Source organism: Elephantulus edwardii, unplaced genomic scaffold (genome assembly GCF_000299155.1).
Source record: "Elephantulus edwardii isolate Elephantulus edwardi_28Jun2011 unplaced genomic scaffold, EleEdw1.0 scaffold00039, whole genome shotgun sequence".
In the NCBI taxonomy this organism is placed as follows: domain Eukaryota; kingdom Metazoa; phylum Chordata; class Mammalia; order Macroscelidea; family Macroscelididae; genus Elephantulus; species Elephantulus edwardii.
This window is the reverse complement of record NW_006399789.1, coordinates 11830792-11857858: the sequence shown is the minus strand read 5'-3', so window position 1 is coordinate 11857858 and position 27067 is coordinate 11830792. Positions and strand designations below refer to the sequence as shown.

At 38.7% G+C, this 27067-nt stretch overlaps 1 protein-coding gene across 3 annotated transcripts in view; it reads left to right on the top strand.

The window, feature by feature from the left end:
• Positions 1 to 27067, top strand: part of EYA4 (eyes absent homolog 4 (Drosophila)) — an 82053-nt gene that overhangs the window by 41713 nt on the left and 13273 nt on the right. For 2 of the 3 annotated variants that reach the window (XM_006884974.1, XM_006884975.1), the window contains exons 9-12: positions 14058 to 14147; positions 21591 to 21649; positions 21757 to 21917; positions 25166 to 25280. In XM_006884974.1, coding sequence (XP_006885036.1) covers positions 14058 to 14147; positions 21591 to 21649; positions 21757 to 21917; positions 25166 to 25280 — 425 coding nt within the window. The remainder of the gene's footprint in view (positions 1 to 14057; positions 14148 to 21590; positions 21650 to 21756; positions 21918 to 25165; positions 25281 to 27067) is intronic. The other variant, XM_006884976.1, reaches the window with a different exon arrangement.

The window sequence follows — 27067 nt, the reverse complement described above, 5'->3', positions numbered from 1 at the left end:
CCTTTGCCATTCCCTATCACTCCTCCCTGAGAGAGACTTCACCCTGAGTCATAAGGAAAAGGGGACGGCGTATTCTCTTAGCTACTTCCTGCTCTTCTCTTTGAAAAGTAAAAGAAACGTTCTTTCATTGTTATACAATCCCTCCCCCCAAGTCCACTCCACTATGCAGCCTTCTTCTGGACTCCTGTCAGGACAATAATACCTAATCATATCTCTCTTTTAATCAGTTCTGTCCCTCATCTGTTTCAGTGCAATGTACATAATTTATCCCATCTTTCTCAGTCTCCTCCCCAACCTCGATGTCAGTCCCATTTTACAGCAGTGGCTCTATGCAGTGTTTGTCCTTTTGTGACTTCAGTAAACAGTTATTAAACTCGAATGGAGGCACCCCCTAGTTCTTGTGATCCATACAAGCAAACAAAGTGATTTCAGCTGGTTAGAACTGCTGTGAAGAGCTACACAAGGATCAAGTGACTGAGATGTGGGGTGTGGAGCTGGCATTATTACTGGACCAGAATTAAAAGCTTGAGGTATGTAGATTAGGTTGCGGAGTGAGCCTCGAAGGGCCCTGAGGCAGACACTGGCTTCCATTGTTTCAGGGTTTTACAGAAGGCTAGTGGGACTGCAAAGTGGTAGACAAGGAACATCAGGAAAGTAGATAAGATGAAGAGTCTTCATCTCTGTGGTGAAGCAATTAGGTTTTAACTGAAGTGCAGTGGGAACCTGTTGATAATTTTAGGCAAAGGCGACGATTTGATTTATGATGATGATTTACAGTTGCTGTCCAAATGAAAAATGGAGTTTAAAGGAGCAAAAATGGATGCTAGTAGACCATGCAGGAGTCTGTTGTATGTTACCACAGCTTAGAATATATAGAACAGAAGAATTCCGTGTGTTGCTATGGAATCGAGCTCATGGCAATTCATGTGTTACAGAATAGACTCTTCCTCAGGATTTTTTCCCTCTAGGAGAGTAATCATTCTCTAGTGGGATCACTGCATGATACATTTGAAATTGTTATGCAAAATCAGTCTCTTTTCATTTTCCAGATCAGTCATGTTTAGATGTGCATTTTTAAAGCATGATATTATTGTGTGGAATATTTTTCCCTTTAATTGATAGAATTATTTATGCATGTAATATGTCATATGAGTTGTCTTTATATAAAATAGATGCGAAGTCAGAGAAGTTCCAGGTTAACTATAGCTGTGGGAGGGTCTGGAGCCCCCTGAAACCCTTTTCCCTCTCAGAGCCAGCCCTCCCTTCTCCATCATCCTCATCCATTCAAAAAGCTTCCTAAACCCTGAAGGTCACTCTGCACACAATCTGTAAGGCAGTCATCCAGCTGACAGAGGATTGAGCTACAAGTTTTGAGATTTGGTTATTTGTATTACTGAAGAAGTCTGTGCCTGGGTGTGCCTGAGGGCGGGTCATTTAACCTCCACCTGCTTCCTCATCTGAAAATGGTTATAGTCCATTTCCTTCCTGGGTCTACTGGGCGGATTAAATGAGATAATGTAAATATATAACAGTAGCACTCAGCTATGAAAACTAACATGTTCTCCTCAGGTCAGAGAAATGTTAAATAAAAATATACAGTCTTTCCCCCGTGAGAAATAACTAAAGGCAGTGATTTTCAGACATGCAAAAGGTCACTTTCAGTCTTAAAATTCACTAAATGATACTTGCAGTGTTCTAAACTGTAGTCACAAGGGAGCTGGAGATATTGCCATGAAAGATGTGGACTCACCTCCTGAAGTTACCTTCTCTGTCCTCCTCTCTCTCAACAAAGAATAAAGAACCATTTCATTGAGGAGAATCAGATTCACTGTCACACCATAGGTGCCGGCATAGACAACTACGCTCTGTGGGGTTTTCAGTGGCTGATTTTCCTTTTAGGTTACCAGGCTTTTCTTCTATAGCCCCTCCATGTGGATTTGACCGTCCAATCTTTTGCTTAGTAGCCTAATGTGTTTATTGTTTGCAACCTTCCATTTTTGAGCGCTTGTCCCTGGCACTTCATCGAATGATGTAAGGAGGGTTTGTGCTGACTCAAAGGTGGTGGGTGCCTCTCTGGTGATTAAAATCTATCAGCAGCTTCAAGGGAGAAAGATGAGCCGTCTCCTCCCATGTGATTTTCAGCAGCAGAAAACCTGCAGGAGGGTCAGTGATGTCAGTTCTGATTCATCTGCAATGAATTGAGTTCTCCACCATCCTTTGCAATTGACACTCAGTTACAAACCCCCTAGGAGTTATACCCACAACTCTGACACGCTTTTCACTTCAGAGTGATTTTCTTCATGAAAATGAAACTCATAGACCATAATAATGTAGGAATGACATTTTTTTACTAAACTACTTGTGTAACTAGCATTTGCATTTTAATGAAAACGAAAACATTTTGGAGAATTTGGCTTTCATTTATAACTTAATATCATTGAGAATTCCCCAAGGACCTTCCTCATACATTATGCCTCTGTTCTGTTGTCAGCATACTCTTTTCCCAAGCAGAACCATTCCTGGATTTTTGACAACAGTGCAAATGAGTGACAAGGGTATTGGAGTCAGGCTGTTTGGCAAATGAGCAGCACTGGTATTCGAGCTGATGATGAGTTTTGCAGCTGGGTACCAGTTGGCAAGTCATCTTCTGCACTACAGAGCTCTGAAAAAGGAGTTTATAAATTTGACAAGATACAAATCAGGAATCATACGTCATCTGTTAAGAGTTTAGGATGGTTATTCCTATCACCTGATTAACAGCATTTATTATTTTACCTAAGAAGGTACAGTAGTTTCACTCAGTTTTTTTGCAGTGAAGCAGTGAAGGTCTCAATAAATGATGTTTTAGGGATATGATTGATTTAGGAGCATTTATATGCATGTGCTATGAAGCCATGATTCTCTGAAGTGATTCTGCAGTAAAGATGCAAAGGAAATAGTCTAAATTGAGGGAAAGGACTGAAAGGAAAGGTTGTCTTTAATAAGGAAGCAAACTTCAGTTTCTCAAAACTACCTACTCTTTTTTTTTTTTTTTTTGTATCACCTTATGTAACAGCTGGGCTGGGGAAATACATGCTCATCAGGAGAAATCAGTTGGTTACTTTAATATTAAATGAAATACACACACTCACCTAAGAAAGGCCTTCAGGTGAACTTTAAATTATAAAAGTGCCATGAAGGCAGATACTTTTGACATGCTTCCATAGGAAAATTGATCTGACTTCACAGGAAGTGGTTGCAGTTTATCAAGTATTAGAAGTCATAGGTCAATAGTCAACACCATGTTGATTACTCCCATGCTGGCCATAATGGTAAGATGATCCTGACCTTGCAGGAAAGAATACACCAAAACTCTAATTCTTGCTCTGCCTTACTCTTACTTCTTCCTGCTAATACCAAAACAAAACCTGTCATTTGTGGCTGGCTTTGTTGTTGTCAGGTGCTGTCAAGTTGAGGTTGACAGTGCCATCAAGTCACCTGTAACTCCTAGCGACCCTGTGTACAATATCTCTGAACCCTGGCCTGTCTTGAGCAGGGCTCACAGACTCTGTCACACCGAATCCCATTGCCCCAGTTTCCGTGTCAATCCATCTCATCTGGGGTCTTCTCCTGCATTGACTTTCCACAATTCTTAGCTTGATGCCCTTATTCAAGGACTGGTACCTTTAGCCCATGTGAGATGGAGCTTCAAAAGCTTTGCCTTAAAGGAGGAACTTTGTTTTACTCTCTCCAATACAGACCTAATTGTTGTCCTCGAAGTGCATGATATATTTAGTACTCTTCTCCAGTACCACCACTCAAAGGCATCAATTCTTCTGTCATCCTTATTCCTTTTCCTTCTCTCTGATGCCTGGTAAGTAATAGTGAAGACCACCGCCTGGCTCAGGTGCACCTTAGTCTGTATACTGACTATGGAACAGACTATCAACTGCTATAGGCAAATTCAAACTAAAACTAAATACAGTTAAATCAAATCCATAGTGACCAAAATTTTCTCTTGGTCTATTCCACCTGAATTTCAAAACCATCTCAGGAACAGGTTTGAGGTCTTGAACATTAGTGGACAAAGACTAGATGAGCTGTGGGAGGATATCAAGAATATCCAGGAAGAATGCAAAAGTGCATTACAAAGACAGAGGAGGTAGAAAAGACTGAGATGGATGTCAGAAGAGATCCTGAATATGCACTAGATGTCAAAAAGCCAAAGCGAAAGGAAGAAATCAAACGGTTAAAGAGTTGAACAGAAGATTTCAAAGGGCATGGCGAGAAGACAAAGCAAAATATTTTAATGAAATGTGCAAAGTGCTGGAGTCAGAAAATCAAAAGGGCCAAACTCACTCAGCATTTCTTAAACTGAGGGAACTGAAGAACATTTCAAGCCTCAAATTGTGATCCTTAAGGCTGCTATGGGCAAATGAAATTACAACCCATAGTGACCCTGCATACAACAAATCTGAACCCTGTCCTGATGCTGTGCCTTCCTCACTATTTCTGACACATTCGAAACCATCACAGCAGTCACTGTGTCGATCCATCTGGTTAAGGGTCTTCCTCTCTTCCACTAAGCTTCTGTCTTTCCAGGCTTGATGTCCCTCTCCAAGGAATAGCCTCTCATGGCAACATGTCCCAGGTGTGTGAGAGAAGCTTTATCATCTTTGTCTTCAAGGCACAATCTGCCTGCACTTTCTCCCAGACACATTTGTTTGTTTTTTTTGGCAGAGCATGGAATATTCAGTACTCTTTTACAACGCCAAATATCAAAGGCATCAATTCTTATGTCATCCTCATTCATTGTCCAGCTCTCAGATGCATAGCAAGTGATTGAAAAGACCATAATTTCCCCTCAATTATTTGGGCGGGTCCCTGACTGCAGATTTCTCCATAGAGTACAGCTCCTCAGAGAAGTTGCTCAGTGCACTGAGTGTGCTGAGTACGTATGGGGAGAGGATGTAACCCTGACACACGCCTTTCTTAATTTTAAACTATTTACTGTTCTCTTGCTGAGTTCACACAATAATCTCTTGATCTCGGTATAGGTTTCAGATGAGCACAATCAAGTGTTCGATTCCCATTCATCTCCACGTCAGCTATATTTTGCTATGACCTACACAGTCAAATGCCTTTACATAGTCAACAAAGCATAAATTGGCATTTCATCTGATATTCTTTACTTTTGGCCAGGATCCATCTGACATCAGCAATGGTATTACTGGTGCCACAGACTCTTCTAAATCATGCTTGAACTTCTGACAATTCTTTGTGTCCTATTCTAGCCATGTTTGAATGCATGTAGTTTGGTAACTTGAAGTTTGCTGTGATGCTGAAAGCTATGCTACCAGTGTATGCTACCAGTGTATCGCATGCCACAAGGGTCATTCATGGTGGGCAGGTTTTAGTAGAGCTCCCAGATTAAGATGGACTAGGAAACATGATTGGCTATCCACATTTTAAATAGCAGGACTCTGAAAATTCTGTGAAGAATAAAGGAACATGGACAGTGAATTATTCTAAAAACCAAACGTTTATTTTCTCACAGTTCAGGGTGCGAGGAATCTCAACTCAGGGCATGGCTATAGGGAAGATCCTTCCTTGTCTGTCATTATGGGAATTCCTTAGTATTCCTTGGAACCTGTCCTCCCGCTGTGTGTGTCTCTGTGTCTGTTCCACTCTCTTGGTAGCTCAAAGGAATTAGGTTTAGTCCCTACTTGCTTAAAGTAGAGGGAGTACAAAAAAGAGACCCTGGATGTGATGAATTGACACAGTGGTTGTTACAACAGTGGCTGAAAGCGCAGCAGAGATGGTGAGCATGTCACAGGACAAGACAGTTATACTTAAGGTTGCCATGAGCCAGAGGCAGCTGACTCTAGTATGACTTCATTGTGGTTGTTGTTTATGCTGTTGTCATATGCTATCAAGTAGCTTGCAACTCAAGTGACCCATTGGACAATAGCTCTGAACCTTGCTCTATCCTGAGCCAATCTCATTGTCTCTGACACACCTATCCCTATAACCCCAGTCATTGAGTCAATCCATCTCATCGAGGGTCTTCCTCTCCTGCACTGCCCCTCCACCCTTCCAAGTACCTTCCATCCCTCTCCAAGGACTGGTCCCTCCTTGCACCATGCTCAAAATATGTTAGACAGAACTTCAGAATCCTTGCCTCCAAGGAACAGCCAGTTACCATAAAATAATCTCCAAACTATTCCCAAGCAATACCATAGCTACAGGTAGAGGGACCAGATTGTAATTTGAAGTGAGACAATCCAGGCCATAATGTTGCACTGTTCATATGCCCTCGGGTGGTTAGGGAGCTTTTCTGAACTCCATTAGTGAGCTCTGGTGGCATAGTGCATAGAGAGATGTGCTGCTAACCCAAAGGCTGTCAATTTCTGCTGGTTGAAATGCACCAGTGATTCTGTGGTTGAAAGGTGGATGATCTGCTGCTTGACATCTGTGAAACACTGAAATTATTTTTCTTCTCTCAATACCATCAAGTCAGAACAGATTCATCACTGACCCTAGGTTTTTATGCCTAAAAGCATAAATGGCAGAGAAGGAGACTGACCCTCTTTCTCCTTCAGAAATTCTGGGGGATGTGGACTGCCTACCTTCGGGAGGGCTGCACTGCTGCCTCCCTGCTAAGTCTACCACGTGATGAGTAGCAGAGTGTAAGTAATGCTTATCACTGATGCTGGTCCACTGGAAACTCCTGGAGGCCCTGAAGTTCTTGGAGTCCCACTCCTGAGATTCCAGTGTAATCGGTGTGGAGTGTGGCCTGGGCATAAGGATTTTTCAGAACTCCTCAAGTGTTCTCATATGTGGCCAAATTTGAAAAAACTTCTGAACAATGGCTAGGGATGATAGAAGGAGAGTTGATGCCTTTGAGCTGTGGCACTGGAGAAGAGTATTGAGTATAGCATGGACTGCTAGGAGAACAAACAGGTTTGTCCTGGAGAGGGTGAGACCAGGCTGCTCCTTGGAGGCAAGGATTCTGAGGCTTCATCTGACATATTTTGGAAATATTGCAAGGAGGGACCAGTTTTGGAGAGGGATGTCATGCTTAGGAGGGTGGAGGGAAAGGAAAGGAAGAGAAGACCCTCAATGAGATGGATTGATTCAGTGACTGGAATAATGGGGTATGTATATCAGAGACAGTAATGTTGGCACAGGATAGAACAGGTTTGGGGCCTGTTGAACATAGGGTCACTATGAGTCTCAGGCAACTCGATGGCACAGACCAATAACAAAAATGTTCTAGCCATTGTGGAGCTCTGGTGCTTTAGTGGTAAGGAATCGTGCTGCCAAGCTAAAGATATTTGATTTAAAACTACCAGCTTGCTCCGCAGGAGAAAGATGAACAGTCTGCTCCTGTGTGATTTACTGTCTCTGAAAACTATGGGAGCTATTAGTCAGTTTCAACTTGGTGGTACATATAACAACAACCACGACATCCCAGCTACTAGTCCTTGTGTGTCATCCATGGGAGAAAGGCTTGTAGATCTATGAAAACCTGGATGGGAGTTCTGTTTTGCCATAGGATGCTGATTTGGATCACCTTGATGGCACACAGCAAAATGTACCTGTTATCCCTTTGTTTTATATCACTTTAGTGACCTTACCCTTCCATTTCTCCATCAGAAAGACCTTGGGGAAAACCCAAGTAGACTCTACCTGCCTCTCAAGAGGTGCTATGGTCACAGATTTAAGTAGATCCCAGCAATCTCAGGTCAATGAACACTCTCCATATGAATATTTCCCAGGTCACTTTCTAAACAACATGCCTCCGGAAACTCTATGAACTTTGATAAATGTTGATAGTTGTAGAGGGCCTTCAGGCTTTTTGTTCATAGGGTCACTAAGAGCCGTGTTCGACTCGAAGGCAATCAACAACAACAACAACGACTTCGCTGAACTAGGGCAATGGTGGTAGATGTGTTAGAGTCAGTGAGACTGGCTCAGGTCAGGGGAGACTTCAGAGCTGTTGTACATAGGGTCACTTTGAGTGGCGATGGTTCATAACAACAGTAACTTCCTTGAAACCATCAGCGTCCTTCTTCCAAGTTCTCCTTTACATTCCTTCAAGGGAAAGAATCCAGTGAAATCTAATTCAGGTGTTTTCCAATTTGGCCACATCTGAGAAACCCTTGAGGAGCTCTGAGATGTAATATGAATTCTCTCATTGTGTCCATCACCACTCCCATCCAATGCCATGGTCTCCAACTTCTCATTCCACCAGCTCTTCTCTTACAAACATGAGTTACTCTTGATGTGACCTCTGTGGCTCCCGAATCAGCAGTTCTCCCGTTCTCCTGGATCATCACCTCATCATCGTCTCTTGGATCCTCCCCATCACCACCGGCGTGTTGGGATATTTCCAATCACTAGCAAAGCCCTCCAGGCAACTTTTTCATGTAGTTGTCACCCGTTCTCTCTCTTCTGTTTTCCAGCTTATAAAACACTCTTCCCATTTGTATAACAGACTTTCCTTTTGGTGTATCCTGTCTTCCCTCCCTTTTCATCTACATTTTACTCCTTTCCTAAGATACTTGCTTCACTCTGCTTCCCCGCACTGAGTCACATTTCCCATATTTTCACACACGCGTTGGCCTCCCCAGCCATATGCTTGTTCCTGCCTCGTCTTCTGAGCATGAGCTCCTTTGCCTTTTTGTCATGTCTCTGTACCTTAACCATCCCTGCCCTTCCTTTAAATTAACAGTTGTTACCCATTCCTGAACTTTTCTGTAGTCTCTGATCCTGATTTCTTTCTTGATCTCTTTGCTTTTACCGTACAAGTTAACTCAAGCTGAAACACTTTATTTCCATGGGAATTTTGTTTATCAGATTTATCATTGATCAATACACTCAGTGCTTAGAATATGAACATTCCTAGTATATAATAGATATCCAATAAAAATGTGCTGATGTTCCTGAAATCTCTGACGGACTAGTGGTAAGGAGCTGCCCTGCTAACCCAAAGTCACATGGTTTGAATCCACCAGTCCCTGAGAGAAAGATGGGCAGTTATGCCCCCTATGATTAAGGGTCTCTGAAAACTCTGGTGGGTCAGCTATAAGTCAGCTCCAACTCAATGGTACATAACAACAACTACAATAGTGTGCCTGAAGCCTTCTCCCATTTCCTGTGGAGAACTCATAAGGGCACCGCCTACATACTATAGGCAAAATTTCTCAATTGTAAAACTTCTCTTTTGGTTCATGGCCAACTCTTCACTAGATAAGAAGAGAACCTCTCTCCACTGTTGTTCATGGACTTGGTTTGGCTTCATGCTTCTGTAATGAGATCGCATGACTTCTGCTTCTGTGGGGCCAGATCGGCAAATGTGCTTCCCATCCCAGAGGACGACACATTCCAGGAGATTGAGCACTGCAAGTCCTTTAAAGAAAATTAAAAAGTCTTCCATTTCTTTATAAATATATAATTGCTGTCTCTCCCGAGATATTTTTACATTGTGTCCCTAGAGGAGGAATTCCAGCTGGTGGCCCAGAGCAGGGAAGAGCCATGTAGACAGACAGTCTGGCTCCAATTCATGCACTGTGCTAGCGCGGCTATTAGTTTGTTAATATCTTGATATAGAAATGTGCATGCTTGATTCTGACTTGTTACACACTTGTAAAACCCAGCTTAGAATCATACATTTAAGGGCCAGGACCTTTTTCACTTGCTCGTCTTACTCTTTCTCTCTGTATTTGACACATAGAAAAAATTTCAGTATTTTATTAGAACCATGCATATTATAAAAGCAGCAGAAGATCAGTTGTCCCCTTATGAAATTGGGCTGTAGGCACTATTGATAATTGCCTCTGTCTACTACATTCTGGTTGTTGACGTTGTATGATATTGTGTCAGAAGCAGCCATAACTGACCCTGCCCCTTTGCAAGTTTTCAGAGCCATGAATTCACATGAGAGGAAAGTGCCTGTCTTTCTCTGGTGGAGCAGCTGGTGGATTTGAACCAGCTGCCTTTGGGTTGGTAGCACAAGAACTAGTGGAAAGGAGTTGCACTGCCAGTGCAAAGGCGGTGGATCCGCCAGCTGCTGCACGGGAGAAAGAAGGGCAGTCTTCTCTCATGCGATTTATTGCCTCTGAAAATGCTCTGGAGGGGCAGCTCTGGTGCGGTTCCAGCTCAACAGGACATATCAGCAGTGTGTATCAGAGCTCTCATCAAATCTTGCTGATGTTTTTTTACTCCACTTTTTATCCCCTCTGCAACTTTTCCTTATCACTTCATTTTAGACCCTAAATTCAACACTCACTACAAGTTAAACTAAAATAAGCCAGTAACACTTGATCCATAAAGTGCCCCCTATTTCTTCAAAGATCGAGTGCAAATGAACAAACATGTCTGTGTAAACTTTGAGTAGAGTCCAGCAGTAGGTTCTCCGAAATGCCTGATAAAACAGTGGGCAGCAGGTACTGCAGCTCCCCCGAGGAAAGCTGGCATGATGGACGATGCCCAGCATTGCTGAGATGTTGCCAAGGCTTGTTGCTAGGATCTTGTCATCCTTCTTAGATCCTTAGGTCATTCCACAAACTGCTTACTTAGCGTTAGCTGTCCTAGTGATTTAGTAAAACCAACCTAAAAAAGTAAAATCTTTGAAAGCCAGCCCTCACCAGACATTCCCTTAGAAACCAGCTCACCACCTCTTACAGGCATGGTTTTCCTTGGCCAGTGACCTGACCAAACCAAGGCCCTCTATGAGGAGCCTCTGGCCTGGCTGATGAAACACCTCGCTTTCAACAGCCTGTCCTCTCTCGAAACCTTAGTAAAATACAGCTAGTTCACACTCCGGCAAACCTCAAACCCAAACTTTCCCAGTTCACAAGTGAGATTTGGCCAAAATGCTTACTAAGCCCTGGCTCCCCTCAAGTGTGATGTGCAGTTGCCATAGCCTGGAAAACAAGCGCTCAGCCCTCCCAGTGCGGGGGCGCTGCATTCCATGGCTTGCTGTGGGGTTCATTATGCCATACGCCATGTCTTCTTGTCAGGGAATTCTGATTTTGTTTCTTTTTTAAAATTCTGTTGTTTGCGTGCTTATCGGAGACACAAAATGCATTTCTCATGGGTTTATCTATTGCTATTTGGGGAATGTACAACATTACGTCCTATAGAAGTGTGGAATCAAAGAAAACAACTATCAAAGATGAATGGCATTTTTTTCCCGTCCATTGCCACAAATCTCTTCTGTAAATATAAAGAATGTGAGGAATGAAAATAAAATCAGTAATTTTATTTAAAACTTTAAAACAGTTTTTTAAAAAACAAAACAAAACAAAACAAAACTGGCCAATCATAGGAAAAGAGCTTAGCCAACCTAGTCTTGAGACAGAAAACCTTTTAAATAAGATATTTCTAAGCCCCCATGTGAAATGTATATCTGTAGGGCAGTAATCATCAGTAACATAATGGAGCAGCGTGGAGCTCCGTTTTAATGCCTTGCATCAGTGCACATTCCTCAAAAGCATAGAGCGTCACTAATGGAATTATATGTTTTCATGCTATAATTGCATTTGATTTTTCCTGATATTTCTGTAGACGTTTTGTTCACGGTTCCATGACGAGACAGAATATTTACAGGTTTTCTAGGTCCTCTCGTCTACCCAGTTCCCCAAGTCCCCAAAAGACACTAGCAATAGGAATGTTTGTTTGATTTGGTTTTTAATTACAACAGAAGGCAAAATTAACTTTTTTTTAAAAAATTCAATCTTCAGAAATTGTGTTTAAGCAACAGAAAAAGATAAACAATAATAACAAAGGAAATAAGAGAAGTTCAATTTCAAACTTGAAAGAAACTGAATGAGGGAACTCTGGGAGACAGAGATTGGAGCCTTAGATATTTGGTTCTTGGTTTTGAATATATGTGTGTTGGATGAAATAGACTTTATTTGATTGCTGGTGTTTGTTGCCCCAAGTGACGTTACCACTAGAAAGCAGTATCGTTTTATTCACTGGAGAACACAATATCAGAATGCCATCAGTGTGGTACAGTGAGCATTCATTCTCAAAGTGATTCTCCAGCTATGAAATCTACAAAACTCACTAGTGAAGCAAATGCAGACAATTAGAAAATTATGTTGAAATCCGGTGTATTACTATTGTTTTACGCATTTCACCCCACCTCAAGGTTTTGCTATATCAACACAACACAATCACAATGTTTTTCTTTAGAGCTGTATTTCTACTCTGGATTTTAATGGCTACGATATAAGTAAGTGACTTACACTCTTTGCAAATATGTTTGCACTCTAGGGCTTCCTACTTGAAGCATTACAGTGAGAAACATAGAAAAAAAATTATTGTCGTTTGCAATGTATAAAAAGGAGTTTCTATTCACAAGTTGAGTCTGTTCAGGTGTTTAGATGATTACCACTTGGCTTGACCTAGGTTAACATGTTCTTATCTTAATTGTTAGTAATATTATCATGATATTCTTTTTCAAACCTTTGTTAAAATATCTTTTTAAAAAAACATTAAAAATACAATTTCAGTTTTCTTTCTTCAAATCTCTACAGTCTGGCTTCTGGCCCAGCCACTCAACTCAAATCACCCTCTAAGGTCTTCCAAAATAACTTTTCTGCCAAAACCAATAGTATATTTTCTAGACTTGTCAGCTATATTCAAAGCCACATTCTTCTACTTTCTGATACCCATTCTGCTTTCTAATTCTGATCCGTCCCTTCCAGTGTTCCGTTTTCCTTACCTGCAGCCTCACACCCAGTGTGCTTCTCTTTTAGGGAACATGCCACCCTTTATCATCCCGAACACATGGTTCACATGAATTACCCTCCTATCTTTAGCTCCTCCTTTAGTTTTTACGATGGCATCTTTTTGATTTCTGATATTCAGCTGAAGTGAGACTTGGTAAAGTAGCAAATGTGTCCACTATTCTCAACTCATTGTTTTGGCTAATAATTTCATTTCTAATTTAAAGGAAAACCGTGTCTTCTTGGCTCTAACTCCTTCACTTTTATTAAACTTTTCAAAGCCTTTCTTTTCTTGCGTGGTGGTGGTGTTTGGTGGTTGTTAGATGTTGTCACATGGGTTCTGACCAAGTTACAAGATAGTGACACTGTATAGAAAAGCATGAAACACTCCCCGCTTGTGTGTTTTCTTGACTTGTTTTGCTGGATTAGAGCTCATTACTGTAGCCACCGTGTCATTGCTTCTTCTTTAGGGTCTTCTGCCTTTGCTCTTCACTGGGGATCACCCTCTTCTCCCAAGACTAGTTCCTTCTAATAACATACCTGCAGTACATGAGGAAAAAATCTCGTCGTCTTTGTTTCTAAGGAGCATTGTGGTGACACTTCTTCCAGAACAGAACAATAGATGTGTTTGTTCTTCTAGGACTAGAATTCACCTGCACCTGTTCATCCCAGGTTATATTTACTGAATTAGTGTTCCCATGGTTATCTTCTTTCATCTATTCTTCCTTGTACCTCTGTGAAACGCTTCCTAAACCAATTTATAGACTTTTTCAGAATAAGATCGTTAGTTCCTTTTCTTCCCACAAAATGTAATTAATAATAAATTGTTGGGCTCATTCTCTTGTTATCTCAACACAAGACAACAGTTTCTAACAACATAGAACTCACTGATTTTCTCCATATTCTGCCTCTCTGATTCTTTGTCTTCATTCTTAAAAAGACATAATTTCTCTTACTAAGGGTCTGCTTTATTCATCAGTAGCCTGTTTAAATATGTTTTCCCAAAGGACTTTCCATAGAGTAATATAAACTGGGCCGTGTGCTCTGGCCTGCTTTCTTCCTCATTTTTATCATGAGCACTTGACTGATGAGAACATGTCTTTTGAGTCATTGTATGTATAAATGTTAGTAAACTCACAGATGTGCCTATGCGTTTGGTATGTCTTAAATATCCCTTTGGAAATTCTCCTTTTCAGATAACTGGGCTCTCTTTTAATCTCAGTAGAAAATTTATAGTCTTTCCCTCCCACAACACACCAATATGCACTCAGGTTATTTTACTAATAATTATGGCTACTGAACTTTTACCTCATTATGTGCACCTTTCTATTTCAGGATCCTCCTATGGCTGTAACTCTGGGACTTCGGATGGAGGAAATGATTTTTAATCTTGCTGATACACACTTATTTTTTAATGACTTAGAGGTAAGTATTTTGAAATCATGAGATTACGTGTATCCAACATCTCACACTCCTCAGTGACTTGTAGATATTCAGGTAATCTCAAGAAAACTGAAGGATGGAAATTCAACACAAGAGAACTATAAAGCTCCTGTGAAGCAGGAGAAGAGTATATACAAAGATAAGCATATACTGAAGTTGTGTTATTGATATACATTTGTCTGAACATATTTAGAACAACAAACATCTTTTAATCACCCATGTCTCAAAATGCAAAGTTTCTTTTACTGTCCAAGTCTGTATATATCACCTATACACTTTTATTGGTTTAATGTGTTCATCTCAACCCCTGTGACATACTTAAGATCAGTATTAGCTTTCTCACATTACTATTTAGTATACTATTAAGTGAAACTTTAAACAATTCTTCAAAACTACTTTTAATAGTGATAGCACGAATCATTGATATTTTCAGATAGTCTGAAAACTAATGAGAGTCACCATTATTCTTTATTTCCTCACCTCCTAGATTAAGCCATACTGGAGTAATTACATAGCACCTCTGATTAGTTTGAGTGTATTTGACTTCTCTTTCTTTTAATTCATTTTTCCATTTCTAGCCTCGAGTATCCAAAATATAAGTAAGTGGAAAAGAAACTATAACATTACAAAATAATTTTAGAGAAGTCGTTTCAGGATAACTAAGTAGTCACTGTAGTAAAGTATGTAATAGGTGTTCTAATGATCAGCATTATTAGACATTTAGATGATAAGGTTTAAAATAATTGAGTAGTTTTGGTATTAAGCATAAATATTTTTCTTGATTAAGAATAACTCTAATGAAAAGACTTACCTCGTTTTAAAAAAGGCATTTTATTTTTTTAATTCACATTTCCCAATTAAATAAGAGCATTTATTTATAATTAGTAATTTTAAGAAGTAGGGAGATTATGATTATTGAGACCCAAGCTTATGCTGCATATTTTACATTGAACCTTCCATTAATTAATAGCATATTTTTTAATAAATTTATCTGTTACATTGTTTTTCCAAGACAGAAAGCCAAAAGCATAGACATCATTTCCAAAGTTAGCTTATGATTGATTGTTTATAGCAGAGATTTTAACCCACATCTGTCTTGACCACACATATTCTTCTGTCCCTACACTATTCTAAAATAGTTGTTGAGACTACTAAATGGTGTCAAATCAATTCCATTTCAAAATTGTATAGCAAATTGAAACCTTGCTAATTCTATGCCATCGCAATCTCCTAACCCACTGTTCCAGTGACTGTGTTAATCAATCTTGTTGAAGGTCTTCCTCTCCTCTGCTGACTCTCCACCTTTCTAAGCATCATGTATTTTTCTAAAAAGTAGCCCCTCTTGTCAACATGCTTAAAGTATGTGAGAAAAAAATCTCACCATGTTTCCCTTATGGAGTATCCTCACTGTACTTCTTTCAAATCAGATCTATTCTTTTGGCAGTCCATGATGTATACAGTACTTTCCACAAGCATCAATTCTTCTTCTATCTTCCTTATTCTTTGTCCAACTTTCACATGCATATTAAGCAAGTGAAAACACTATGATTTGGATCAAATACACTGATATCCTTTGTTATTATTGTTGTTGTTGTTGTTGTTATGTGCCATTGAGTTGCTTGCAACTCATAATAACCCTATTCACAATAGCCCTGAAACCTGCCTGTGCCAACTTTATTGTCTCTGACATACCTACCCTTATTACCCCAGTCACTGAATCAATCCATCTCATCAAGGTCTTCCTCTCTTCTGCTGTCCCTCTACCCTTTCAAACATGATGTCCCTCTCCAAGGACTGATCCCTCCTTGCAACAACCAAAAATATGTCAAGACGAAGTTCAGAATCCAAAATTACCTCCAAGGAGCAGCCTGGTTTCACCCTTTCCAAGACACACTTGTTTGTTTTCCTGGCAATCCATGGTGTATATTCAAAACTCTTCACGAGCACCACAGAGCACATTCTTAAGCACTTTAGATTTTTGCATGTTTTTCCTATGCAATATATTCCTTGTCTGCTTCTATGAGTGTTGATTGTACATCCAAGTAGAATGAAATTCCTTTCAAACTTTTCTCCACTCCATTTATCATGTTTACTCACTGATGAGGACTTTTGTCTCTTTATGTTGAGCCTTTGATCTTCTTCAGTTAGGTGTTTCAAGTCTTCTTCACAGTCTGCAGGCAAGGTTATAATATCTGTATCTGGTAGGTTATTGATGGTTCATCCACAAGTCCTAATGCCACATTTTTCTTTGTGAATGAAAAAAAAAACCAAGTTGTAGAAAGAGCAAGGACCACTTGGGCATGGACATAACTGACTTTCAGCAACTTCACAAAGGAGAATTGTCCCTTCAACAATATCAACAGCAAAAACCCAGTTCTCATGAGGTCAGACATGTCCGCACACTCCCACACCTCTCTCTTCTCTTTGCAACACCAATCTTACTGCTTTGTTGGGCCCAGAATATGATGTGATAGCTCACAGATCACTCAGAACCATACTGGGGAAGTCAAAAAGTTATAATCCTGGACTAGTGGCAGGAAATTGCACTGCAATCCCAGAGGTGCACGGTTCAAATCCACCAGATGCTCTGCTAAAGAAGGAGGAACAATTGCCTCCTGTACCAGTCAGATCCAATTTGATGGTACACACATAAAATAAATAAAAAGTATTAAAAAAAAGTTATAATCCAGGTTAGAAGCATAAAACAGCCAGGAAAGTGTCCAAAATGTGCTCACAGGTACCTCAGTCTTGAGCCTCAGGGCTGTAGGCCGGTATTACAGGGCTCATAGTCCTGCCAGTTATGCTCTCCTCCCCTTTCCAAAGTTGTCCAACAAACTTAGTCAAAAGGCTGCTAGTTTCCATGGGTAGCAGTCCAAAGGTCCGATCCATCAAACATCACATCTCTAATTCTCTGTTGTGGCTCCTGTGCCTGCTAATGTTGTGTTCTAGTCGGGCTGTTGCAAGAATCTCTGACCCCAAAGCACATGCTACGTTCTCTTGCTTCTTTGCCGGTGACAAGGTCTCTTCTGTTCTGCTGGATCTGCTCAATTTAATGGTGAGACTAACCAGTCCTCTGGGGACTGGTGAGATTAGCTAGTCTCCCTGTGAATAATAATAGGCTAATACAACCAATTCACATATTCTCACCCATCCACATGGCAAAGTCAAAGTGAAATGGCTAGGGAAGCCATTTTAAACAATAAAACCTTAGCACCACAGATGAGTAATATTAAATAAGTCACAGACTTGACACAACTAAAGCATAGTTTAATTCCATTTGAGATATAAGATTGAAGCAGATGGTTCAGTATATCCTTTGAATGTATGTGCTGAAATTTATTGTGTAACAGCTTTTTCTGTTGCTTTCTCTGCAATGGGTCATTATTTTAACTGGTTAATCAGATTACTCTGTGTTTCAGAGGAATCTTTTCTTCCTCAATAAACAGTAGAAAATTTCAGTATCCTTAAGCAAGTTTGTCAGGCTGAGAAAATATGGAATAATAATTACTCTTCTGAAACCTGACTTAAAGTAATCCTACTTCTTATATCTGTCTACTATGATGAGTGGTTTTTATAGACATGATAATAGGAAGTACATTTTAACTTTTTTTTTAGAATTTGAGTTTTATACATATACACACACATAGAGAGCTTTTTTCAGCTACTTTTTCTGTTGATGAAGAATGATTCTCATTCTAATGAGAATTGTAAGATTATTTACCTATTCAAGCCTGAAGTTAAAAGTATCACTTTTTCTGATTTCTTTATGTTTTACTTAATTTGTTTATTTTTTAAATGAAGCTAAATGGCACAAATGACCTTTTAGTTACTTTGGTGAAACTTGTGAAATCAGGTGGAATAAATATACCGCTCAGCTTTTAAAAGAACCCTAATTCAGTCTCCTCAGATGCAATTTACTGCCTCTGAAAACCCACAGGAGAATCAGCTATGGGTCAGTTTTGACTTGATAGTATACAACAACAACAGTGTAAGAAGATGACAGCAGCATATTACCATTGTATAAATACTTTCATCTTTGAAATTAATATTAAAATATCACGTTACAACATGCTCTGGTACTTTAATAATTGTTATTTTGGATTAGATATTATAATAAATATACCTATAAAAATATCTGTAAGGCTGTCCGGCCGGTATAGTGATTGAGAAAATAATCGGTATTGTTTCTCTATAATCAGATGATATCTCTTTTTTGTTATTTTGTGATTAAGATGTCCAGTTTCAGTCTCTGAAATTTACCTACCCAGCAGCCTGTACTGAGTCAATACATTAATTGACTTTTGCCATATAATTTAAATAAACGCTCATCAGCACACACACATGCACATGATGTAAGTGCCAAGAATAGCAGAGCTTATTAAGTGAGATAAATAACAAATAAAATTAATACAGTTGAAAAAACGGATATTAAGATCTTTTACTATAGTTACATAGATGCCACCATTCTTTCACATGTGCATTTGAAAGTACTTTGCTTTCATGCAATTTCTCTTTTAATTAAAGATCATCCTGGTGCCCGTGGCTGGAAGAAAAGCCATTTGCACTGCTGCTCCCAAACAGAATTCCTCAAGAACAAATCTATAGTTTATTATATATTTTTTTTCTACTTAGAGATTTAATTTTCAGGGTTTGGCTTTCTTTTGTTCTTTTAGCCTAAAAATCTCATATGAGAGCTAAACTCTTCAGTGGGTACTGCAACTTATGTAGCAGCAGCTGTTCCTCACATAATTCCTTAAAAGACACAAATTGAAATCCTTCTAATAGACACTTCATTACATCCTGCCCAACTGCAGAAAAGCCAAATGTATGCTCCACTTCCACTGAGACAAGGACACTCTGTTTAAAAAAAAGAAAAAGAAAAAAGATGACAGTTTAGTTAGAATAACTTTCAGGAAAAACGGTATCAGGATTCATGAAAACACAAAAGTGAGGTAACACAACGTGAATAAGAACTGAGGGACATCAGTGACAACTCTGTGGTCACCTCATGTGCCAGGAAGATTAAAAATGATGAATTTATGATTAATTAACAGAATTGCTCAAACATTTGAATTCTACACAAAAATTCTCCAATGAGCCAAAAACATGACAATGTTTTCAGTAATTCTAACTTCGGTTAGAATGGTTCTCGTAAAATTCCTTAGAGTTGAAGAACAATTATTTAGAGTTTTCTAAAAATGTAAATGGTAGAAGTTCAAGTTTCTTTCACTGGCCTGAAATCCATAGGCAACAGTCCAGAGTAAACAGCCATAGTTAACTAAGCATAAATTTAAAGCGAAGTTGGATTTGGAAAAACCTCAAGTATAACTTCAAACATGGAGCTTATGGTCCAATAAGTTTGATATACTGTTGTCCTTAGGGAGAATAAATATATTTTGGGGTGAACTATGTATAGCTTAATCATGTGAGTTAAGACTAGAAATGTCAGAATTTCTCTATAAATTATGATAAGAGGGCATTAAATAGAGGAATTACGTTTCATTTCCAGGGTAATTAGCAAGGATTCTTCCTCCTCATTCTTGATATAAGTATCTCCTTATAAGTCCCCATGGTGGTCAAGAATATCATTATTTTATATCACCATAGCACCATATTGTTGTTAAGTCCTGTCCAGTCAGGTCCAGATTATAACACCTCTATGTTCAACAGAGCAAAACCCTGCCCCAGTTATGTGTCAGAAATTATCGCTTGATTGGATTGATCATGCATTCAATAAACAATTACTGAAAGATTATACCACACTGTACCTTAAAAAAACAAAACAAAACCCAAACAACCACAAACCAATGTCAGTCTGAAACTACTTGCAATGGAGTATGGGTAACCAACTCATTACTGATCCGCCAGTGGGTTCTGAGGCTGTAAATTTCACAGGGAGGAGATTGCCCAGCTTTTCCAGTGAAATCACAGAATCCAAATCATAAAGGCAGTCTTTGATACAGAAGTGAAACTCCCTATGGGCTGGGTTATTTAAGAATATATCCTAGAGAACTAAGCATTACCCTCAGAGAGTTTCCATTTGGATTAAATTTTAAGTGTACTTATCTAGGATTGGTGATATATATTTTTTTTCCAAAAGTTCATGACTCATCACTTGTGTCAATTATGGGAACTTGTCAAATGTAAATTGACTTAATAAAACAAAAATTTATCTACATGAATTTCCAGGTAATATAATCAAAATGTTACTCTTTAGAGTAGTCACTGAGTTTTTTGGGTTTGGGGTTTTTTTGTCATTGTTATTGTTGTTTTATTCCAAATGAAACCAGAGCTAACTACTTCATCTTTAAACTTGAACAGTATCTTATATATTGTTTGTAGGAAGCTGGAAACAAGATATTAAATATTTAACTACCTAAGTTATTTGTAAGTCCTATAATGAATATAAATTAATGTAGATAAGGAATTTTTTTTCTTATAATAACATATTTTCATAGATAATGATTTTTTTAAAAAACGTTCCTTTTTTAGCGGTAAGTGCTATATATATGTTTGGATATATGAATATGATTAAAATAATTTGAGAGAGGGGAAAATCCCCAATAATGAAGAACAACTCTGGGGTTAGAATAAGATATTTTAAATACTCTAGCCAAATTCCACTTCTAGATGATGTTATTTGTTTTTCTAAGTTTGAAGGTTATTTGAAGATAATAAGACTATAATAACAGGGAATGGGGGGGTTCTACTTTATAAAGTACTGAAAGTTGCTCTGAAAACAATGTGAGTTAATATCAGAGTTAGTATCAGTTAATATCAGATGACTTCTTTTCTTAAGGGTAAATCTTCATTATTTTTATTTAATCTGGAAATATTCTATTCCATTTAAAAACCAAACTCAGTCTCTCTAGTTATTGCTGTTTTACTGTGTAGTAGAAGACCAGGACTTCAAAAATAACACCAGCATATGTCTTCCTCATGGCATTTCTTACGTAGCAAAAAGCCAGAAGATTTCATGGACATTTTACAAGACCAATAATGCAAGCCTCCTATTTTCTGCTTAACAAAGAATAAACAAAGAACACCACTGAAGGTGTTCAGACCAAAGGCTTGGTTTGTATCTCAGAAGAACAATGCCTGAAAGTTACGGTGATTTCAAAGATGCCAAAGATAGTTTGTTGTCTGCAATTTCAAGATTCAGTCTATATTTTAAGTTACTATAAAGAAACCCCATGCCATATGGACTCAGGGCCATCTTTTTTATGATACTTCTCTGGGTTTAGATTTTACAAGTTAGAAATGGTACTGTTTTCCAGCCTACGGGAAACAGATGAGGTGGTGGGGTAGATGGACAGATGCTGCCATCTGCTGGCCATCTCCCGATCATTGGACGTTGGAAAAGCCTTTGGCTGTGGTGACAAATATCACTGGAAGCACAAATAATTTGTCCAATGTTTTTAACAGGAGTGTGATCAAGTTCATATAGATGATGTTTCCTCCGATGATAATGGACAGGACTTAAGGTAAGCTGTGCCTTTCAGTATGCTGTTTCCTACAGAAATTCAGCAGCAGAGTTTTGCACATGTAATTATTTCTTTTATTTCTTTTTAATGTATTTTGGGTGTTGCAGTACCTACAGTTTTGCAACTGATGGCTTCCATGCAGCTGCAAGTAGTGCAAACCTTTGTTTGCCAACAGGTGTAAGAGGAGGGGTTGACTGGATGAGGAAGTTGGCTTTTCGTTACAGAAGAGTAAAAGAATTATATAACACCTACAAGAACAACGTTGGAGGTAGGTGTAGCTTTTTAAATCTCATAAAGACAGTGTTAGAGTTCAATAGATTTCACACTGTAATTGTATGTTGAAGACTAGACTACTGTAAAGGGAATACCCAGAGTAAACAGTGAACCACACTGGTTTTAGAATGTTAAGTTTCTTAGTATTGATTGGAGTGGTTCAAAGCCAGATGTTTGAAGAGGTGGTTATTACTGTAAAATACAAGAACAAGCTTCTCCAGCAAGGATTGGCATTAGGTTTTGAAATTACATATGACCACTATGTACGGAAGGTAATTGGTTTGCCCCTCTTCCTCTGCTTGCTGGAATGTTATCATTGAGAATCAGTGAAAAAATCCATTTCAAAGGAGATCCCTGGTCATTGGATCAGTTGCTAAGACCATTGTATTTTTAAGATCTGGCTACAAAGAATTTCTCTTTTTTAAAAATGAGATATGAATGTGAGGTGTAAAACAGAATTGAAAATTGAATAAGAGGTAAATATACCATCCTCTCTAAACATATATGTTACAAAATAAAATATAGAATATCAATAGCTGTTTGCTTGGTACCACTGCCTGAACCTAAGTTTCCAACTTCCAACCTTTTGATTAGAAACTGACTGTATTAATAGTATCAACTGTTGTATTAAGCATGTGAATCATTCAAGAACTCCTGACTATAATATCATATAAAACAAATTCACTTACTATATACACATTTATTTGTCACACGCACTTTCTTAGGCTGAATTCTCGGCCTATATATATGTAAGTGTGTGGAAGAAGGATGGTCAGTCTCCTCCCGTGCAATTAACTGGCTCTGAAAACCCACCAGAGGATCAGCTATTGTTCAGTTCTGACTCTACAGTTCACAACAACATGTTGTATGTATAGCGAGATAAAGACTTATTTTGTGGCTCACATGATGGTAGATGTTGGCAAGTCCCAGTCTGTAGGTCAAACCTCAAGAGAAAGGTGTTTAGGTGGAGTCCACGTGATCTGCAGGCAGGAAAGTAGAGTCTGAGGCAGCTGGATTTGGAGGCTCCTGGCTTCAGCGGTTGACATGTCCACAGATCCTCTTCAGAGAGCAGGGGTCAGAAAACTGACATTGATGAGTTCAAATTTGCCAAGTGTAATAGGTCACAAGTCAGGTAGCCAGGTGTGCAATTAAACACTCCTAAGCTTTATGCCAGAGAACAGCCGAACATGTATTCAGTATGGTTCCCAGAGATAGCAACATCACCAGACAAGACGCCACCCTAGGTTCATTAATATCAGAGAGGCTAGAATTTGCAATGCCCTGAGGAATCACACTATGGTAAGGATCATGGCCACATTCACACATAGTAGTAACCAACCAGCTCACTCTCTCACATACAGACATTAAGAGTTGTTGTTGTCTTTAGGTGCTGTTGAGTTGAATATCACTCACAACAACCCTATGAACAACAGTTCTGAACCATGCTCTATCTTGTGCCATCTCCACACTTCCTGACACAATAGAGTCCATTATAGAAGTCACCATGTCAATTCACTTGGTCAAGGTCTTCCTCTCCTTCACCGACCTTCCGCTCTTCTATGAATCATGTCCGTCTCCAAGGAATAGCCCCTCCTAGCAACATGACCAAAGTATGTGAGGCGAAGCCTCCTCATCCTTGCCTCCAAAGAGCACTCTGGCTGCACCCTCTCCGCCTAACATTGAGACAATAGAAGATAATCTACAGGCATAGAATTGCAGATAGTATTAATGCTAGAATTAAACAGCAACTTAGATAGTATCTAGTGGAAAGCATTCATTTGCAAATGAGACATGGGAATCTGGAAAACATTTGGCTAGGTTATAAGGGACAAGTTTCTTCATGATTCATTCCAATATTCTACTCAAGACGTTATTGTAATTCAAGTAAATAGTGTATTCTGTCTATAATCAATTGTGAGCAACATATTTAACATGATATCTCCATGGAAAATATGGATTAAGATTTTTTTTTAATTAGTTTGTTTACAAAGTTCATATACATTGTGTTTCACACTGTTCTTCATTCACATAGTGTTTCATATAGTCATTGTCATGTATTAAGATTTGTACATTTCATCACCATTACCTTCTCTTTTCCCACATCTTAAACTCCTTCCCATTTCCTTCCCCTCCTTCCTCCCCCTACCAAACTGCGCAAGCCTATCATTCAAATACATAATAACTGCCTTCTCATAAAATGTTCCTAAAGCAAACTCAGTTGTCTCAGAATGATCATATATCTTAAGACAATTTGAGCAATCACATGAGATCTCATTGCTAGTATTTTATGAGTCTCTTGTTGATTTGAGGTCACAAAAGATGTAAAAGAAATTATGAGTTTTGATAGGAAATTTTGTATTTCAATATCTTCTCCTAGTAATAGGAAATAATGTAAACTGAAAAATCCTTCATTTGGAATGGATGAACATGATTTTGTGAGCAGTTCAAATAGCACTGGAGAAGAAGGTCTGACTAGAAGCTCTGTAAAGATTCATTACATTGGCCAGGAAGGGCCAGTGGAGCAATTCCACTTTGTCATGGGAGCGCTGTGGGTCAGAACTGACCAAATACAGTGGCTTTACTTTCTTGGTCTTTTTCTTATCTTGTCATAAAGGCAAGACCTTGATCAGTTTAAACTAAAAAAATAGCACATCTTCCTTTTTCATATCTTATTACATTTTCTATACTTGTACCACATACTTCAGGACTATACATATAAAAAAGCTTTTTTAAAAAATTCAGGATAGCTGATATTTGAACGCATTACAATCAACAATGACACCATTACTGTGGTTTCAAAATATAAATGCTTGCAATCAATAAGAAATCAAATATTTTTTGACAACCCAATTACCTGAGAGTTGGTTTCTAGATCCAGTAGACTTTGTTCCTCCTTCAGACCTGTTGTGTCCATTTCTCGGAGTTGTCAAGCCTCCGCCGGTGACTTGTGCTCTCTGCCCCAGACTCTTAAGTTCACTAAGGGCAGAGACTAGCATTTATTTTTACTGTTGAATCCCACTTTTTAGCTCAAAACTTGATTCCTAGATATTATGTAGTGTTGATTGAATGAATGAATAACCAGTTCTACAATGAGGAATTAATATTGGCATAAATCAGTATTTCTCTAGATTTCTGAGATTGCTTGGAATATAAATGCTTTCTACCATCCATAAGGAAGGCAGAACAAGAGATTCTTGATAAACATCTCAGTCTCTTCATTGGCTTTGCTCTTCGGTGTTTCAGGTCTCCTTGGCCCCGCCAAGAGAGATGCATGGCTGCAGTTAAGGGCAGAGATTGAAGGGCTCACAGACTCCTGGCTAACAAATGCACTGAAGTCTTTATCCATTATTAGTACGAGGTAAGTTGTTATTATTGCAGTTTCTATATTGTATGAAGATGTAGTTCTAATAGGACCACACACATAAAAAAATGCATTCATTCCTAGACTATAGTATTAGAAGAGGTTTAACAATTCAATTATTCAGTTAATATGTTTTAGTCTCAGTTTTGTGTATGTAATTGCACATTACATAGTATTACTTATATGTTGGATAAATAAAGTGTAGTACCAAAGTAGTAAATAACACAGCATTCAAAGTCGAGTTTCTCTTGTACTGACTGAATCAGGATTTACAACACCTTCAGCGGGTTAGAGAGAAAGGCTGGTGGAAAGAACATGCAAGTACGTTTTATGCATTTGGCTTCATGAACCTCCTGGCAGAATTTGCTACAAAGTGTCTGACAGGGAGCAAAGTGGTTGATTTCAAGGACTACAGCAAAGCACATAGCATCCTCTGGACACCACATTCAAGCAAGGCATTGGTAAAGGTGAAGCATCTGGGCTCCAGCAGATTAACCGGAAGCTTTATCATACATGGAAGCCACATTTAAAAAACAAATGGAGAAAATGAGGGATTTAGTCTGAAGAAGTCAAGTTTAGATAAGAGAATGCATTTCAACTGTTTGGATTGTTAGGCCAAAATTAATTGTACTTCCCATCATATCCGTAAAGAGGAAAATTAGAACCAGTGAGTAGGAATCCTAGGAAGGAAGATTTTTATTCTCTGTCAAGAACTGTCTAACAATTGAAGATCTTAGGAAATAGACTGTTCTTGTCCTCTGTATAACTAATGACATGAGGACCAAAGTTCGTGGGAACTGGGGCAGGAGAAAGCCGGAATACCTGGAATTGTGGGCAAAATGGAGCAGACTGCATTTCTCAGAAGAGGTCCACAGTTTTCATTGTTTGTTAAAAATCAAAAGTAATTACATCAGATGACTTTTACACATCAACTGCAATGTGGTATGTGAAGTTAAGGAATAAAAGTATAACAGAGTAGGGATGAAAATAAGGAAGTTGATACACACTGAAGGCCTTTGTGCCACATACTAAGTTATCAACGTGTTCAATTACTGGCAATTTCACAAAATCTCTGAAAAGTCATGATAGCTAGATGCTTAGCATACTGTGGCTACGCACCAAAAGGCTGGTGGATAAAAGCCACTAGGCAGCCACTCCGTGGAGAAAGATGAGGCGGTGAACTCGCACAGTGCTTTACAGCCTGGGAACGATGATGGGCTGATCTTCTGTGTCCTCCAGGGTTGCTGTGAGTTTGAATCAACTCAGTGTCAGTGAGTAAAAAAAAAAGTAGCTGAATTTTATACCAAAGGTTTTGGAAAAGTTTATGTCTTATGATGCTGATGCCACTTTTATGAATATAGTCTGAGAATGTAGCCAACAATGTGTGGGGAAATTACATGTAAATTAACCTGACTTCGAAGTTGGGAAATTGAAACCAATCTAAGTAGTTAACCTTAAATTCAAATAATTATGGTACATTCACAGGATAGGATACTTTAAACACATTATTATTTTATTTAGAAAGGAAAAATAATAGGCATGTGAGATAAATTAATAGTCTTATGATGTAAACAAACTAAGAAAATGAAATGTAAAATTGTGTGTATAATTTGGTTCTAATTGGGGGTGTGGGGAAAATCTACACACACACACGCACACACGCACACATAGAGAGAGGGAGAGAAATATCAAGAGTAAATATGCGAAGCAAAGAAAGAAATTATCTTTGGATAGATAAATAGACAATAGATTATTTTCCTTTTATTCTATTAATACTTTATAGA